Source organism: Dromiciops gliroides, chromosome 1 (genome assembly GCF_019393635.1).
Source record: "Dromiciops gliroides isolate mDroGli1 chromosome 1, mDroGli1.pri, whole genome shotgun sequence".
In the NCBI taxonomy this organism is placed as follows: Eukaryota; Metazoa; Chordata; class Mammalia; order Microbiotheria; family Microbiotheriidae; genus Dromiciops; species Dromiciops gliroides.
Genome location: NC_057861.1, coordinates 172,103,887 through 172,122,941, shown reverse-complemented (window position 1 = coordinate 172,122,941; position 19,055 = coordinate 172,103,887). Strand labels below are relative to the sequence as shown.

The 19,055-nt window shown below is 39.1% G+C and overlaps 1 protein-coding gene across 3 annotated transcripts in view; it reads right to left on the bottom strand.

Moving 5' to 3' along the window:
• The window catches only part of GCNT2 (glucosaminyl (N-acetyl) transferase 2 (I blood group)), a 132,451-nt gene that overhangs the window by 83,115 nt on the left and 30,281 nt on the right, over positions 1-19,055 (bottom strand). The window contains exon 2 of one of the 3 annotated variants that reach the window (XM_043965975.1): positions 1,192-1,262. The exons of the other annotated variants lie outside the window; for them this stretch is intronic. Coding sequence (XP_043821910.1) covers positions 1,207-1,262 — 56 coding nt within the window. The 3' untranslated portion in view covers positions 1,192-1,206. Of the gene's footprint in view, positions 1-1,191; positions 1,263-19,055 lie in introns of those variants that run through there. 3 annotated transcript variants of the gene reach the window in all.

Below are 19,055 nucleotides of genomic sequence, written 5' to 3'. Positions count from 1 at the left end.
TGGCCAGATCCCCATTTCACTTTCTGTGTTAAATCTCTCTTTTTTCAACCTAGGCTAGATTAAATCTTATCAAAACATTTTCCTTAATGAAACCACAGTAATCACATTTTTTATTCTCATAAAGCAGAACCACATGAACAATTTGGAAATTATGTTCAAAATGTACCATAAGTTAGAACTAAATGTAAGAGAAATCAAGAAAAATCCATTCTTCCATTATTCTTCACTTTGATCTCTAATCTTCCTTGAGCAGAACTTTACCAGTCAAAATAGTATTCTCCTTTTCATGCCAACTAGTTACATCTCAGTATTTTCCCTCTATACATTTACACCAAAAGATGCAGGATCTATTGACAAGTCCTGTTGACTCTACCTCCATAATATCTTTTGCAATTATGCCTGTCTATTCTGTTTCCATGAATAGAGCTCTAGGCCTGGAGTCAGAGAGATCTGAGTTAAAATCTTGCCTTAGACACTTACTAGCTGTGTGACCCTGGGCAAGTCTCTTGACCTGTTTGCCTTAATCCACTGGGGAAAAGGAAATGTTAGACCACTCCAGTATTGTTGCCAAGAAAACCATGGGGTCATGAAGAGTTGAACCTGACCAAAATACTGAACAACAATCATTTTATTCTTATAGTTACCATAATTCAGCTCATGACAGTTCAGGTCATTACATCTTTTCTATGCTATCAATATATCCTATCCTATAGTTTCTGTACTTCCAGTCATTCTCCTCTGCAAAATATTTTCTACACAGCTTCCAAAATAATCTTTCTACATACACAGGAATTATGTGAACACAACTACAAAATATTTGTTTTCAGAATCAAAGACATATAATTCAAGGGCTATGGCAATAGAACAAAAATGACAGATAATACTATTTAAATTAATTTACAGTTTCAGTAAAATGAACTACCAAACATACACACACAAAAAAGAACTACCAAAAAGCACTTTTTGTGGAACAAGAAAAAAATTAATAAATTTCCTTTAGAGTAACAAAAGATAAATAATCTCAAATTAAATAATAAGTTTTAAAAGGTGGGAAAGGAGGAAGTCTAATAGTACTAGATCTCAAACTGTGCCTCAAAGAAGTAATCATTAAAATTATTTGATTCTAATTAAAGAATAGAAAAGTTGATTAGTGAAACAGATTAGGTACACAAGACTTGGAAGCAATCATACATACTGGTATAGTGTTCAATAAGCCCAAGGACTCCAACCACTTGAGTAAGGAACAAGAACCAGTGGGAAAACTGGAAGATAAGTTTGACAGAAATTAGGTTTAAAGCAATTCTCATGCCATATAAGCTTTATATGTCTCTTTCTCTCCTAAACACCATGTTATAAACAGATTTGTACAGAGAAGGAGATACATTTTATGATTATAGATATGGAAGACTACTTGACCAAGCAAAGAATAGAGAAAATCAGAGGAGAAAAACTGGATTATTTTGATTAAATAAAATTGAAACTTTTTTACACAAACAAAATTAATTCATTTAGAATTTAAAAGGGAGGGGACAGCTGGGTGATGCAGTGCATAAAGCATCAGCCCTGGATTCAGGAGGACCTGAGTTCAAATCCAGCCTCAGACACTTGACACTTACTAGCTGTGTGACCCTGAGCAAGGCACTTAACCCTCATTGCCCTGCGCGCGCATGTGCGCGCGCACACACACACAGAATTTAAGAGGGAAACAGTGAGCTAGGAAAAAAATAATCTTTCCAGTAGAAGTATCTAGTCAATTGATAGAGGTATATAAGAACAAGAGCCATTTCCCAGTGGATAAATGATCAGATAATATGAACATAGAATTCTCAAAAGAAAGGCAAATTATTAACAATTTGAAAAAAATCAATATGAGATACAAAATTAAACCAAACTTGAAATTCTACTTCATACTTATCAGCTTGGCAAAGGATACAGAGAGAGTCTTTGGGAGGACAGGCAAACTAAGGTCTTTTATTTTTGCCTTTCTTTGTATCCCCAGTGATTAGCACAATGCCTGACTAATAGTAAGTGCTTAATAAAGGTTCATTGAAGTATTGAACCATAAGAAATAACTAAAGAGATGAGTTAGAGAAACTATGGGAGGGGGTCTTGTATGAACTGATGACTAGTGAGGTTTCAGGAGAACAATGTGTATAATGACTACAACACTGCAAAGGGAAACAATTATGAAAGAATCAAGAGCACTGATCAATGAGTACAATGGCCAGTCAAAATTCCAGAAGATGTCTGATGGATTATGTTTCCCAACTGTGGGCAGAAAGGGAATGAGCCAGAGGTACAGAATGAAACACACATTTTCAGGTATGGCCAATATGTGGATTTTTTTGTGGTTGGCTATGTGTATTTGTTTTAAAGGATGGCTTTTATTTGTGTGTGTGTGTGTGTGTGTGTGTGTGTGTGTGTGTGTGTGTGTGTGTAAAGGGGAGCAGAATAATGGGAAAATTCATGTGTGGGAGGAATAGTGATAGTGATACCAGAAAAAAAAAAAGAAAAAAGAGAGCAGTCAGCTAAAATAATACACAGAGGAGAACAGGGAGAAGTTCAGAAGAGGACACAGACAAGCAGGGAAGCATTGCAACTATCAAGTTAAATCTAAAATATACTTTTGTTTTTTGGGTTTTTTTGATGAGGCAATTGGGGTTAAGTGACTTGCCCAGGGTCACAAAGCTAGTAAGTGTCAAGTGTCTGAGGCCACATTTGAATTCAGTTCCTCCTGACTCCAGGGCCGGTGCTCTGTCCACTGCGCCACCTAGCTGCCCCAATGTGCTATCCTTAATAAATCAGCTCCTATAGGATCATAGCTTTAGAACTGGAAGGTATCTTAAAAGTCATCTGATTCAGCTCCCTTCATTTTATACTTGAGAATCTTAAGTGGCTATCCAGGATGCCTTACATTTAATTGACAAAAGAAATTGTCATTGGCTGGGAGTAGCCCTCTAGGTTTCTTTTTCTACAGGCAACTTTTTAGCTGCCCAGATGGGCCAACTGCTGTGATCTTCAGCAGATTATGCTCTTTTATACTTTATGTTAGACACAGAATATCATAGATCTAGAGTTCAAAGAGAATTCAAAAGTCATCAGGTCAAACCCCTTCATTTTACATATGAGGGAATTGAGTCTCAGGAAGCTTTTATAACTTGCCCAAGGTCATCCATGAAGTAAATGTCAGAGGCAGGATTTGAATCTCTTGTCTATAATGCTAATGTTCTCCCATTGTACCACCTTCTACCTTAAAAATTCAGCTAGATGTAATGAATTGTAACTATACTAACATTTATTTTTTTTTCTTTCTTCATTCCTATTTCTTTTGTTTAATTGCCTATGCTAGTGTGAAATCTGTTATGTTTGGGGGCATATTTTAGACCTTGTGGTGGTACGATGAGAAGGATACTGGTTAAAGAGTCTGAAGAGCTGAATTTTGATATCTACAACCTGTGTGATCTAGGATGAGACAACTTCCCTGGGCCTTGGTCTCCTCAATCATAAAATGAAGGGGCTGGACAGGATGGTTTTTTGGGTCCATTCTATCTTCTAGATCTAGACCCCAATGATGTATCAGTCTAAATTAACCATCATTACCATATGGAAAGGAAGGTAGGATAACTGACTTTCATAAATTTGAAGGGAAAAATCTTTTAAATTCATAAAGTCAAATGTGGTTTTTAAAAATTTAAGCTAAAACTGTGTTTTTAAAAATTAATTGCTATTGTACCAGTTTGGACTGTAAACATATTATGATTTATTAATATTATGAACCAGTAGGGGGCAGCTAGGTGGTGCAGTAGATAAAACAGCAGCCCTGGATTCAGGAGGACCTGAGTTCAAATCCGGCCTCAGACACTTGACACTTACTAGTTGTGTGACCCTGGGCAAGTCACTTAACCCTCACTGCCCTGCAAAAACAAAAAACAGAAACAGAAAAAAACAAAACCAAATATTATGTACCAGTAAAGAATTGACCACATGGCAGTTAACATGAGCAGAAGAAAAACCCCCAAAGACCCATGCTGTCTCTCAGAGAGACAGTATGTGGTCTCAAACAGAGTTCAGAAGACCTATAAAACCTATACTGTCCTAAGAGGGAGAGCACATGCCAAAAGAGCGAGAGAGACCTTGGCATGGCCAAGGGTTTTATCCTCCTTTGATAGATGCTGATCATGATACATTGATCAAAACTAATTGGTTACCATCATTTAATTGCATTGGTTGACATAACTTGAGGGTGGTCTAAATTAAAATGAACTCTCCAGATGACATCAAGGAGAAGACCCTCACTCAAGTTGCCCAAGGCAAAATCCATTTTCTAGGTGTGGTCCTTCACTGAGATAGAAAAAAGAGTCTATCTCCATTTATTTTGTTCCAGACAAGGAGAACAGGACTTTCAGAGGAGAAAGGACTGAAACTGATCTCTGGGTCCACCAAGAAACATTATTAATAATTATTTCTCACACAACGAGTGAGAAAAGTACATTTGGTAGGGCTGACAGGCTTCAGGCAAAAATAAATAATTTGTCAGAGTAGCACTAAAATCCAGGGTTACTTAGCTGAATGTGATTAAAATTAGACTCATTCTTATGATTTATGATTTCTCTGTAATAGTTCTGTGTTGGAAGACAATTTTAATGGAATTCTTGTCAGAGTTACTGAAGCAGCTCAAATGATTCAGGATTTGTTTGTTTGGGTTTTTTCTCCCTTAATTGCATATTATAGGGAACTTTTCCTAAAGTACTAAGAACTGTTACACATACTATTCAGGGAGAAGTTGGCAATGGTGGTAGTTCCCCCACTCTAACAGCTAAATGATTCCATTCTCTTTGTCTAGATAACTTATTAATGAAAAATTATGAACTTGAGAACTCTGGTTATGATGATGATACTTCCAAAGAACACCTTTCCTTAAACAGCAACTAACATATATCAGTGGAACCCTTTCCAGGGGTTCATTAGGGAGAACCCAACTCCTCCTGGGGCCTAATCATTTGACTTTCCACACTAGTTCAGCTAATTGGCAAAGAAGCAGGTGCGAGTTGGTGCATCTCCCATTGGCTGAAAGGCTCTGAAACATTTTTACAGCTCTCATGTAAAGGCTTAACTTTCACACACAAAATCTGCAAGGAATTTTCAGGGCAAATGCTGATATTTTGAATTTTCAAGCCAAATCCCCTCCCCCAGCTGAAAGTGATTTCTTCCTTCTCAAATTTCTCATAGCACTATGTCTAGACTTCTCTTTTACCCCCATCAGAGTCTGCCTTAGAGAGCAGTTCTTTGCAAGCATGTCTTCATTTCCTTCTATTAGATTGTTAGTTCTAAGGGGGTAGGGACTAGGCTATTATTCTAACTTTTGTTCCTAGCCCTTTAACACAGTGTCTTGCATGTAACAGGTAGTTAATAAATGTGAATGCAATACCATGGCATGTCACAGAGGCCCAGGATTGAACTGAATGGCATTGAATTGAATTAACTGGCCCAGTGGAAAGTAAAGCTAAGTTTATGAAAAGAATGCTTAGTTTTGATGGAGGAAAGTTAACATGCAAACACAAGTCTGAATGCTGAATGCTGTTAGGCAAATATTTGCAAAGAACTGTGTACTGAGCAAAGCAAATAAACAAAAACACTGAGGCAAAAGCAAGTCACGACAGTGAATGTTCTAGAAACATAAGCAGTTATACAAGTCCTGGAACCAAAGTTAAGGTTTCAATGATTCTAATATAAAGTTCTAAAAAAAAAGTAGAGAATGGTACTTAGAAAATAGTGAACAATAACCAAGATTCTACCACTAATTGGTCATTATTACATCACAACAAACAAATATTTGGGGCAGACATTTACCAGGGCATACAGCTTTTCAGATAGAAAACTAATTCTGATATAAATTGTTTTTACCAAAATATTTCTTTCCACTGAGTGAGTTCAGCCAATAATATCCACATGCAGTATACATGGCTCAAGTGAAAGCATTACAAAAAAAAATGCTTTTTGCTTCCACCCTTGGCCTACACCTAGTCTATTCTTATGTAGATACATATTAGAGAGAGTAAGGCAAAAAAACAAAACAAAACCCAAAACCAACTTTGAACAAATAAGGCAGTGTGCTGTGGTGGAAAGCTCCCTGTATTTGGAATCTGGAAACCTGAGTTTGAATCCCAACTCCAGCATTATCTATGGTGGATGACAATGGGCAAGACAATTGGGAGGCAAAGTGGATAGAGTGCCCTACTTGGAGTTACTTCAAATCTTCCCTGAGACATTTACTGGCTGTGTGACTGTTGGAAAGTCATCTAACCTCTCTCAGCCTCATTTTCTTCATGCATAAAAAGGAGGTATTAATAGTGTATACAACATCATAGGTTTGTTATGAATATTAAATCAAATGTCATAATATATGTTAGGTGCTTTGTAAATCTTAAGTTATATAAATATTAGTTAGTCTTACTATTATGAACTTCTCTAAACCTCAGTTTCTCATCTGTAAAATTGGGATAATATCTATAGTACTCTATCTCCCAGGTGGTTATGATGAAAGTACTTCATAAAACATAAAATACTATGTAAGTAGGAACTGTTATTATTACTTTGGGAATCCTTGACTCAGACTCCCTAACTGTGACTCTAAAGTGCTTCTCACTTCATAATTAAGGGCCTGATTTGACCTTTAGGAAGAGAGGAGAGTGGCTTTATACAGTCTTCAAGTCTACTGACATTGTTAGAAGACATAGAAAAAATTCCTTTTTCATTTTCTCCCCAATCTGCTTTTCAGAATCATGTTTTTAAAATGTAAAAATACCTATGATCATAAGGGAAACCAATTATATCAAAAGAGAGTTATCAAAACTGTTATAAGGATACCGTGAGCCCCTACAAATCGATGTGGATACTAAGTTAAGAATCCCTACTCTATTCCAAAGAAGGAAAGAAAACCAAAACCAAGTGCCCCTCTCCTCTGTTCCTTTGAGATTCACAGCCCCATTTTTGTCAGTAGATAAGGACAAGCCAAAACATTCCATTCCTGCCAGTGATTCACTTTCTGGCTCTGTATCTTGTAGTAACCAAGGCTTATATAAAGAGTCAGAGTTAAGCTCACCAGCTTATGATTTGCTAAGTCTATTTTCCCTCATTTGAAAACTGGACCTACTCCAATTCTCCTTAATTCTAGTAGAAAATATGGTTTGTAATAGTAGCCATCTGATTCTACTTTTTTTTTTCTAGGATTCTTTTCCTCTATATCTCCAAAGTACAGACATTTTCTGGTGGTAAGGGTAGAAAGGGGCTAAGTTAATATCTGTTTTATGGAAGTGGTACACAGATTAACTAACATACTTCACATAATTTGAATACAACAAATAATATAGCAATAATTTTTATATTATATTATAACAAAACATTATATGACATATAATATATAGAGCTTTAACTTTGCAAGGGACATTACAAATATTCTCAAAACATGTTATTCTCATAATAACCCCGAGAGGTATGGCTGTTTTAATTATCTTGATGGAACATCACAACAGTTGTACTTTCTAAACCTTTTAAAATAGTAAACCTATTGCTTCAGTGTTTAGAAAGGGGACATCAAGTTACTGGGCAAAAGGGAATAAATCATAAGAAGTATAGGAGGTCTGAGAAATGGGGATTTTGGTCATTCCAAGGCAGTATCTATATGTATTTGCTCTGGTATAACTTCCCAGCCACCTGCAGACATCTGTATGGTCATCATCCTTATCCCCAACTAAACCCTGAACTCTGCTACTGGGATACTGAGCTCCAAAAGGCAAGTTTTATCTTGCGCAGGCCTCCATGTCACTTTCTGGAAACAAACACTGCCCCCTCCTCCCCCATTTCCCCTTTAAGTATTGGCTTTCTCCTTTAGAATCAAGAATACTCCTTCAGGGCAGGGACCACCTTGTTTGTATTTATTTGTATACCCAGTGCCTAGTACACAGTAAGTGCTTAATAAATGCACACACACACATGCAAGCTCTCTCTCTGTGTCTCTCTGTCTGTCTGTCTCTGTCTCTTACAAAATTAAAAGTAAATTTACTAGGTAATTAAATTTGGAATTAAAAAATTTAAATGGTAACAAAAATTCCAAAATATTGCATTACTGATTCTTGAGGATTTTATGTCACTCCAAAATAAATAATTAATTAATTAGCACGCCTCCCCTGGCTGTTGATTGAAGAAGGGGCATTGGTGCCCAGAAATTTATAAGTTAAGCTCAGGATGAAGATATCAAATATTACCAAGTTAGAAAGTCCTAGACCATTGTAAATTCAGTGTTTCATTTCCATATCTAAATTTAGAACAGTTTATCCTATAAACATTTACAAAGTTAGCAAAGGCACTTCACTTTTGTCTCTATGAGAAGCGATGTCATCTTGGAGGCCTCATCCCAGGCTGTTAGCTAACTCACAACCAAGAACCATTCTTTATCAATTTGCCTGTGTTAGCTGACATGAGCAAATCAAATCAACCTAACACATTGAGGTAAAAGCAGGCAGACATGTTATACTCCCTAGCAACATAAACACAACAATTGGATAAAGAGCTGGAGTTCCAAAGAGTGCCTGTATTTATACTCTCTGCTGAACTCTTCTGTATATTTATTGTAATGTCACCAATATGCTTTGAGAAAAATCAGATTTTATTGTGGAATATTTAATACAGTACAGGTATTTAAATATAATGCTGTTCATAACCAGACCATATTCCTTAAGTGGGTTGGCTGCTAAATGCTTTTCTATTGGTCTAAATAGCTATCTACCCTCCCTGACCTTCCTTCCCAATTCCCCCCATCCCTAGGCTTCCTCCCAAAGCTTGCTTTCTATAACCAGAAGACCTGAGAACCCTGAGAAAATAAATACTAAAAACTGCCCTGGCACAGGGTTCATGAGATTATCCTGGGGTTTGCCTGTTGGGAAAAGTGTGTAAGACTTACCAAGAAGATAAACGGAGCTGGATTCACTTTGCACAAGCTTATTTTTCTCCTATACCTGTATTTCTTCCTTCCTCTCTAAGTCTCTTGATTTTATTCTTTCCTCAATTCAAGAAACATCTATGGAATGACAGGGATGTATGTAGGAATTTTGTAGTAATGGGAATTCAGAAATAGTTAGAGATATATAAAGAGATGTATAAGAATCAGCTGGGACAGGCTTGGAGAGCCATTTTTTTTTTCTTCTGCTCTATTGAGAAAAACCTAACAAAAGGGTGGTGCCTGGATCCCAACATTATGAAGCCAGCTTCCTTTCTTTATTTCTTCCTCCCTCCCTCCCTCCCTCCCTCCCTTCCTTCCTTCCTTCCTCCCTTCCTCCCTCCCTCCCTTTCTTTCTTTCTTTCTTTCTTTCTTTCTTTCTTTCTTTCTTTCTTTCTTTCTTTCTTTCTTTCTTTCTTTCTTTCTTCCTCCCTCTCTCTTTCTCTCTCTTTCTTGATTTATTGTTTTGTTGATTGTCTATCAAGACAAGAAATAATGCCAATTAAATGTAAAAGTATGTCTTGCATATATTTCTTTTCCTAGAAAGCTGGCTGTTAAACTTCTACTTGCACACTGCTGGATCCGTACAAATATAGGCAACTAGAATTCAAGGAAGCAACTAGGTGGTACAGTGGATACAGTGCCCAGCCTGGAGTCAGGAAGACCTGAGTTCAAATCTGGCCTCAGACACTTACTAGCTATGTGATCCTGGGCAAGTGATTTAACCCTGTCTGCCTCAGTTTCCTCATCTGTAAAATGAGCTAGAGAAGGAAATGGCAAACCACTCCATTATCTTTGTCCAGAAAACCCAAATGGGGTCATGAAAAGTCAGACATGACTGAAAGGAATGAATAAAAACAAAGAACACAAGGAAGGGTGGAGAGAGAGAGAGCAAGACATGCTCAGAATGTGGGCTTCCCCCATTGTGCCATTTCCCCAAATGTGATGATTTTGACCATGTTGACCATCTACTAGAAGTGGAACAAATTTTCTCTCATCCTACTAACTTTCCTGCATTCATAGAGTAGAAGCAAGGCTACATTGGGGGTCAAGAGACTCTCTGATAGTTACTAGATGTATGACCATAGAGAAGCCTTTTTACCATCTGGGAGCCCTTGTACCATCTGCTCAGCACCCCTTTTCCCCACTTAAAATATTAAAAAAGAATTTTTTTAAACAGCATAGTCATTTCTGGATCCAACCCCCCAAGCCTCCAATGAGACTTGGCTTATAATGAAAGAAAGCAATTAAGCAAAATAAATCAATACAAATCATATATGATAGTATATGCAACATTCTTCACTGATAGTAGCCATTTCTCTAACAAAATGCTGGAGGTGCTTCCTAATCCCTTCTCTTCAGTCAAAATTGGTCAAAAGTCACTAACAACCAGTCTAGAAGGGTGAAAACAAAAGCAAATGCAAAATTAAACATTAGGACATAATCTCAAACTCCCAGATCCATTTTTTCCCCTGGGTTAGGGAGGAAACAAAGATTATAAGGGACTTTAGAGGTTATTTAGCTTGATCCCTTATCTTATGGATTCAGAAACTGAAGCTCAGAGATGTTAAGTGATTTGCCCAAGGTCTCACAGATGGTAAATAACAGTCTGAATTTGAACCCAGGTATCTTGACTTCCAATTTCATGTTTATTTTACTTCCTTTGCACTACAGCTGCCTCCTCCCACATCTTAAACTCATGTCCCATAGACATCTTAAATTCAACTTTTCCAAAACTGAATTCATTATCTTTCCCTCCAGGCTCTCCCCTATCCCTAACTTTTTGGGGTGGGGTGGGGCAATGAGGGGTAAGTGACTTGCCCAGGGTCACACAGCTAGTGTCAAGTGTCTGAGGTCAGATTTGAACTCAGGTCCTCCTGAATCCAGGGCCCGTGCTTTATCCACTGTGCCACCTAACTGCCTCCTTCTCCTTCTCCTTCTCCTTCTCCTTCTCCTTCTCCTTCTCCTTCTCCTTCTCCTTCTCCTTCTCCTTCTCCTTCTCCTTCTCCTTCTCCTTCTCCTTCTCCTTCTCCTTCTCCTTCTCCTTCTCCTCCTTCTCCTTCTCCTTCTCCTCCTTCTCCTTCTCCTTCTTTCTCCATTACTGTGGTGTGTGGAAATTTATTTTGATTTGGGGACCCTACCTTTGGGCTGAGATTAGAAAGCCTTAGGCCCTCAGGGTCTCTTCTGTGTGGGAGGGGCTCCCCCTCTGCTTCAGCTGAGCCTAAAAGCCCCGTGGGCTGTACAAGACGCCAGGTCAGACAGCTGGGGAAAAAAAAAGCCCCCAGCTCCCTCCGACCTGAGTGGAGCTATGCTAAAGATCCCAGATAGCCTGTGCTGAGGCACGTGAGGCTGGAGCCCCCCCCCCCCCACCAGCCACAGCTTGGTTTGTGGGGGCACAGGAAGCCCTGAGATTTGAGTGGAGAGAAAAAAAGGTATATATAGACCTGGGAGTTAGACAGCAAGGGGGTGCAGACGAGAGAGGCTGAAAAGAGGTTCAGATGGACAAGAAGAGGTCAAGAGGCAGCTGAGGAGACAGCAAAGATTGGAGACTAGAGACGGGTCTACAAGGACGCAGGAGAAGATGAGAAGGACTAGGAGCAGAGAAAAGAGAGGCCGAAGGGCAGGCTGACGGAACAGACAGACAGAAGGTCGGTGAGAGAGAAACACAGGGGTTCAGCAGTGGCAGTAAGGAGAGGAAAGTTAGAAGCAGGGGGATTTACAAAGTGAAAGGGGCTCGGAGTTAGAATAAAGGACTGAGTGCCCTAAGGCAAGCTGGCTAAGGCCCCTATTGTATTCAAGAAGTTCCAAAGAGACCCAGTGGAAAGAAAAGTGCTGCAATGCAGTCAGGTTGTACATTTTATTTCCCTGTATTCTTAATTTAAATAGTATCTCATAAATCAACTCTGCTTTGATTATTTAGTTAAGAGGCTTCTTAATATTTTGCTTATCAATTTGGGAGTGGAGCAGTGTGGTGGAACTTTATAAACAGCCCATATTAAATTAACAGCAGTCAGATAGCCAGTTAGTCAACAGACCCAGAATTAGTACCCCAGTCAAATTAGTCCCCCCAAAATTAGGCTAGTAATAAAAAATATTTCTACACAGGTGGGTACCACTATCCTCCCAGTCACCCAGGCTCAAAACCTAGGTGTTATCCTTGCCTCCTCACTCTCTCATCCTGTCTACTGAATCTACTGCCAAATCCTATTAATTTTACCCAATATTTCTTAAATATGGTCCCTTCTCTCCTCTAATGCTGCTGTCACCCTAGTGCAGTCTCTCATCACCTCACACTTGAATTATTGCAATAACCTGTTGGTGCATCTGCCTGGCTCAAGTCTCTCCTCATTCTAGTTTGTCCTACACTAGACTGTCAAAATGATCTTCCTAAAGCATTGCTCTGACTATGTCACTCACCTGTTCAGGAAACTCTAGTTGCTCCGTATCACCTCCAGGATCAAATATAAAACCTTCTATTTTGTATCCAAAGCTCTTCATAACGCCCACCCCCCACCTCCCCCCACCCCCGCCAGCCACCTTACTTCTTATTCATTACTTCCTGACATGTACTCTGCAATGCAGTGTCTCTGACCTCCTTGCTGTTCCTTGAATAAGACCCATTCCGCTTCCTGAATATGAGCATTTTTTCTGACTGTCCTCCATACCTGGAATGTCCTCCCTCCTCATCTCTGCCCCCTGGCTGTCCTGGCTTTCTTCAAGTCCCAGTTAAAATCCCATGATTGTGGATAGATGAAAATTTCTCATAGAGTCAGGTTTCCTCTTCTCCAAAAGAAGCGGGTTTTATTATTCGACCTCCATAGTCCCTTCCAGCTCTCAATCTTTGACCCTATGATCCTTATGGTCAGGAACCACATCTTAGCCTCTGCCACAACATTTAGTACAATGCTTTCCAATAGGAAAGTTTAATAAATGGTTATGGAATGGATGTTGAGCAAAACTTTGGAACCCAGAACTCCACAATAGTTTCCTGGTTGGAAGTTTCTTTATTATTATTTTTTGTTTGTTTACATGTTTGCTGTTTGAATCAGAGCTAATTGTAAAAGTTCCAACTCAGGAGACAAGAAACCTAGATAAAAGTTAGGCCTTGTTATTATTATTATTTTTTTTTTTTTGCAGGGGCAATGAGGGTTAAGTGACTTGCCCAGGGTCACATATCTAGTTAAGTGTCAAGTGTCTGAGGCTGGATTTGAACTCAGGTCCTCCTGAATCCAGGGCCGGTGCTCTATCCACTGCGCCACCTAGCTGCCCCTATTTCATCATACTTTTCAGGCAGTAATAATGTTAGGAAGCTTTTCCATCTATCTGCCACTGTAACATCCCCAAGTTGCTTCAAATTCTTCCCTCTGGGACCAAGAAGAACAATTATAATCCCCCTTCCACATATGAAAACCATTTAAATACTTGAAGAATGCAATATGTCTGTGTCTCCTCCCCCGACATTGTCCCCTCCTTCCCCCTTCTATTTTCCAGGCTAAATGATCCTAGTTCTTTCTTTTTTTTGGTGTTTTTTTTGGTGTTTTTTGGTGAGGCAATTGGGGTTAAGTGACTTGCCCAGGGTCACCCAGCTAGCAAGTGTTAAGTGTCTAAATCTGGATTTGAACTCAGGTCCTCCTGAATCCAGGGCTGGTGCTCTATCCACTGCACCACCTAGCTGCCCCAATCCTAGTTCTTTCTACTGAACCTCATAGAGCAACATCTCAGTTTTTCATCATTCTGGAGACCCTCCTCTAGTTTATCAACATTCTCACTCAAATATGGTGCTCAGGACAAAACACAATATGTGGGATGTGGTCCAACAAGAGCAGAGTATAGAGTATATTTTCAGCTTACAAAATAAAAAAAAATTCCCTTATCCCCATTCCACAATTCCCTTTATAATAGGATTGCTTTTTGAACTTGGGCCAGAATTTAGTTCTCATAGAGTGAACTTCTTTGCCCCTCTGAAAGATATTTCCTGGGAGCCAAAGGGAATTTTGTCTTTGTCTCTAGAGAAATGTTTTTATGTATATCTAGTACTTTCTTCTCCCTTTTTGCCCTTAGACTGAGCACTAGTGAAAGAAACTTGGCCAGGATCATGACTTTTAGAGGTGAAGGAATGCTGTGTTCCACACCTCAGAACATACAACTGGAAAAGTGCAGCTAAACATGGCATAGCAAAGATTATATCTACCAGCCACAGGCCATCTCTAGAGTTTCTAGCCACCAAACACTTGTCAAAAGGCAGGTATGGTTCCACTATGTGAATATGAGCTGGACCTACCTTTCCTACTTATTCTGTGTTCATAGCTCAATAGTGGTCACTATTTTGCAGGCATCTGCCATATAAATTAGAAGCAAAATCAATGGGCTTATATACTATCACATTGGTAGTCAATCAGTTGGTAAACATTTATTAAGCATCCACTATGTGCCTGGCAGTATACTGAACACTAGGAGTTCAAAGAAAACCAAAAAAAAAAAATAGTCCCTGCCTTTGAGAAGCTCACCATCTATTAGGCACTAGTGGGAGGTTCCAATAAGGCCTCTGCTTTGGATAGATTAGAATCTATTAGAGAGCTAAAGTTATCCTTGAAATAGCCTAAGGGAGGAGATTGGTAGTCTAATATTATTACTTATTTTCATTTATAAACTGGGCAATTAAGGCCTAGGTGACTAATGGTGGACCAAGGTCACAGAGCAAATCAGTGATACATTAAAACCCTAGGTGTTTGGGTTCTTGTATTAGTTTTTTGTTTTTGTGGGGCAGTGGGGGTTAAGTGACTTGCCAAGGGTCACACGGCTAGTGTCAAGTGTCTGAGTCTGGATTTGAACTCAGGTGCTCCTGAATCCAGGACTGGTGCTCTATCCACTGCACCACCTAGCTGCCCCCTTGTATTAGTTTTTATAGCTTGGTGAACCCAAAGGTTCAGAAGAAATCAGAGAAAATGCCAATATCAATTTAAGTAAAAATTTGTCCTTGATGTTGACAGCAATGTATGTCTTCGAGTTATACTCAAAGGTATTTATTGCAGTAAAATGGAAGATGATCAAAATGTCACAGAAAGGTATAAAGTTTGGTGAACTGGATGAATAAAGGATGTGAATAGGGCAGTTAGTCAGTCAATAAGTATTTATTAAATACGTACCATGTGCCAGACACTGTGCTGGAGACAGAGAAGGCAAAAACCAGTCCCTGCCTTTGGGAGCCCGCATTCTAATATTCACACATAAAATATATAAAGGATAAATTGGAGATAATCTTAGAGACCAGCACATGACCATATCAACAGCTCCATCAAGAATGTCACCAGAGGGGGCAGCTAGGTGGCGCAGTGGATAAAGCACTGGCCCTGGATTCAGGAGTACCTGAGTTCAAATCTGACCTCAGACACTTGACACTTACTAGCTGTGTGACCCTGGGCAAGTCACTGCCAAAAAACCAAACCAAAACAAAAAAAAGAATGTCACCAGAGAGATAACAGGCAGACAGCCTGTTATCTGGTGTCCATGGATACCAATAACAGGTGAATAACAAGCAGTTAGTTCATGTGCTCCACTGGGATATCAAGAGTTCTAGAAGGAAGAACCCTATTGAAGAGATTTCCTGTGTAGAAGATTTCCTGGGAAGAAGTGAACAAAGGTCATACAGTTTGAGACAGTGTGGGTAGATTGCAAATCTTCAGTGCACGAGGGAATGTTAACATCAATGAGTGCATTGACATATTTGAATAGAGACAGATCAAAACAGGAAGCAAATGAGCATTTATTAAGTGACTACCATGTACCAGTTACTGTGCTAAGTGCTTTACACATTTTATCTCATTTTGTTCTCACAACAACTCTGGGAGGTAATTTCTATTATAATCCTCATTTTTACAAATGAGGAAACTAAGGCAGATCGAGGTTAAGTGACTTGCCCAGGGTCACACAGCAAGCAAATGCTTGAGGCAGGATTTGAACTTATCTTCATGACTCTAGGTCCAGTATTCTATCCACTGTGCCACCTAGCTGCTTCTAAAGAACTAAATATAAACAATTTTAAAAAATTTTAAAACTATTTCCTAGCAGAAGCCATAAATTGAAGAACTACTTCCGTAGATAGGAAATGGTACATGATATCTGATTTTGAATGGATCAAGTGAGTGAGTAGGATATTTTTCAGGGGAATAATAAAAGAAAATGTCCTTTATCATATTTATTGTACATCCTCAATTGTGGGCCTTCCCCTTAAACACATTCTCCCCCAACATAAACACTAACACCAAGATATAATTTGGACCAGGAAAGACATTTTTCTAAAAATGGGCACAGGACCTGCATAACTGACCAAACCCATTCAGGGGAAACTTCGGTGTTCACTGAACCTTTGTAAAAAAAACACCATGAGAAGCACAGCTGTACTTTGTCTCCCTTCCCTTAATTGTGAATGTCATCCAACCTGCATCCTTTCAAGACAAATAAATGATCAGACTTGGGAAACATTTTCTAACTCTCAACCCTAGGAAAAATACCTAAGAAACATCCCGCCTCGACTTGACTAAGACTGATTTTAGTTTCAGTTGGGTAAAACCTTCATTTTTTTCCCCCTAAAGTTTTCTCATCATGAACCTTACTTGATCTAGTCCTTTATCAAATAATTACATATCAGTTTTGACTCTTGTTTGGAAATGTGTGATGAGACTGAGGCAATACAGTGGAGGTGGGGGTGGAGAAAGGGAAGCCAGACCACTTTCTTGGGTGAAAGAGAACAGATGGGATAGGAAACTGGATAATTATATCACCTCTTCTGTCCTGCTTGCTTGCCAAGGTAATTAAGGGAAGGAAGCAGAGCTAATGGGGTTGGATCTTTTCAGAAAACGAAATAACCAAACAGTGCAGTTTGCATAGAAATTGCATATGAGGGGAGACAGAGTGGGGGGAGGAGGGGAGAGAAGGAAGAGTGAGGGAGAGAGATGGAGACAGAGGACAAAGAGAGAGGAGGGAGAGAGATGGAGACAGACAAGGAAGAGAGCGATGGGGAGAGAAGAAAGAAAGAGAAGAGGGAGAGAGAAATTGAGAGGGGGGAGGGAGAGGAGGAGAAGCAAAAAGAGACAGAAAGACAGATATTGAATGAAAGCTTGAACCAGAAGCAGGTGGGACTTTTATATGGCTGGGTAACAGTTTTGGTGCATGATTTAGGGACTTGGTGTGTATTTGCTCTGTTGGTCTTCCATCTGGGGAAGGCAGTCAGAGGGATCAAGATGTCTGTTTCCTGTTTCTCTGTCTATTGTCTCAGTCCATTTCCCTACCCCAGAGCTAGATAGTTAACAGTTGGGGTGTATGATTGTGATAAAAGATGTACTGGATTGTTATGGAGAATATTTCTTTCCTAACCCTTTCTGAGCCATTACCACTTTCTAGAGGCATTCCTGAGCCAGGATCCCTTACTAACAATGATTCCTTATTTCCTGGAAGTGTACATATGAATACAACTGACACATTTATGGTACAAATTATTTATTCTAATAATATATGTGGAAAGGAAGCCTGGTATAATGGGTAATTCTAACTTCTCTGAGTCAGGATCATCTAGGCTTACCTAGGTCTCTGAGACCCTGGGTGTGATACCTAACCCTCTCAGTGTCCCAGGATACTACCCAAATCTAGAAATTACAGGGCGAGTAATGAACGGCAATGATAGAGGAAGTGCTTTACCATAAGCTTCCTAAACCAATGAAATCACAAGTCCAGTTAAAAAAAAAAAAAGTCTCAGAATGATGTATCCTGGGAAGGTACTAGAATGAGAAAATAACCTAGGTCCCAGTTCCCCCTCTACTGACAATAACGATAATATTAATAATCATAGCAGCATTTCTATAGCACTTTAAGGTTTTCAAGGCAGTTTGCATATATGATTTCATCTGAACCTCACAACAACCCTGTGAGATAGAGGTAGGTGCTATTACTATTCCCATTTAACAAATGAGAAAACTGAGACTGAGACCATTTAAGTGACTTGCTTAGGGTGACAGAATTAATCATTAGAAATTAAAATTGTAAAGTTGATTTTATGCCCAGAAGATAGGCAAATATAGCAAAAAAAAAAATTAGGAATAGTCAGTATGGGTTGGGTTGTGAAAAGACAGGCAAATTAATATGCTGTTAAAAGGACTGCAAATTTGGACCAGCCTTCTAGAAAGAAATTTGGAATTTTGCCTAAGGAAGGACTAAAATATTCAAAGAACAAATAACAAATCAGAGTAATAATTTTTTTTTTAAGTGAGGCAATTGGGGTTAAGTGACTTGCCCAGGGTCACACAGCTAGTGTTATGTGTCTGAGGCCGGATTTGAACTCAGGTACTCCTGACTCCAGGGCTGCTGCTCTATCCACTGAGCCACCTAGCTGCCCCAGAGTAATAATTTTTTAAAGGGAAAGGAGGCAATATCTTCATCAACATAAACAGGAACATACACCCCAAGAAACTGCATAACAAAGAGGAAAGAGCACAAGGAGGGAGGGAATAAACATTTATCAAGGGTCTACTATTTGTCAAGCATTATACTAAGTGCTTTACAAAACTAACAAAGGATGTGACACTTGAACTGAGCCTTGAAGGCAGCTAGGACTTCCAAGATATTGGAGGTATAGAGAGAGAGAGCATTCCCAGATATGGAGGACAACCTGACAAGTCAGGAAGTAGAATGTTATATATGGGAAACATGAACAGGCTGGTTTGGATGGAATGTTGAGACTACAGAGAGCTAGCATTTATAGAACTCTTTAAAAGTTTTCAAGGTGCTTTACAAATATTATTCTCACATTTGATAAACAGAACAACCTTGGGAAGTAGGTATTAGTATTAGTATTAGTATTAGTATTAGTATTAGTATTAGTATTATCCCATTTTACAGATGAGGGAACTGGAAATGAGTAAAAAAAACATTTAGTTGTTTGATCAAGATTCCCATAATGTTCTTTTTTTTTTTTTTTTCAGGGCAATGAGGGTTAAGTGACTTGCCCAGGGTCACACACCTAGTAAGTGTCAAGTGTCTGAGGCTAGATTTGAACTCAGGTCTTCCT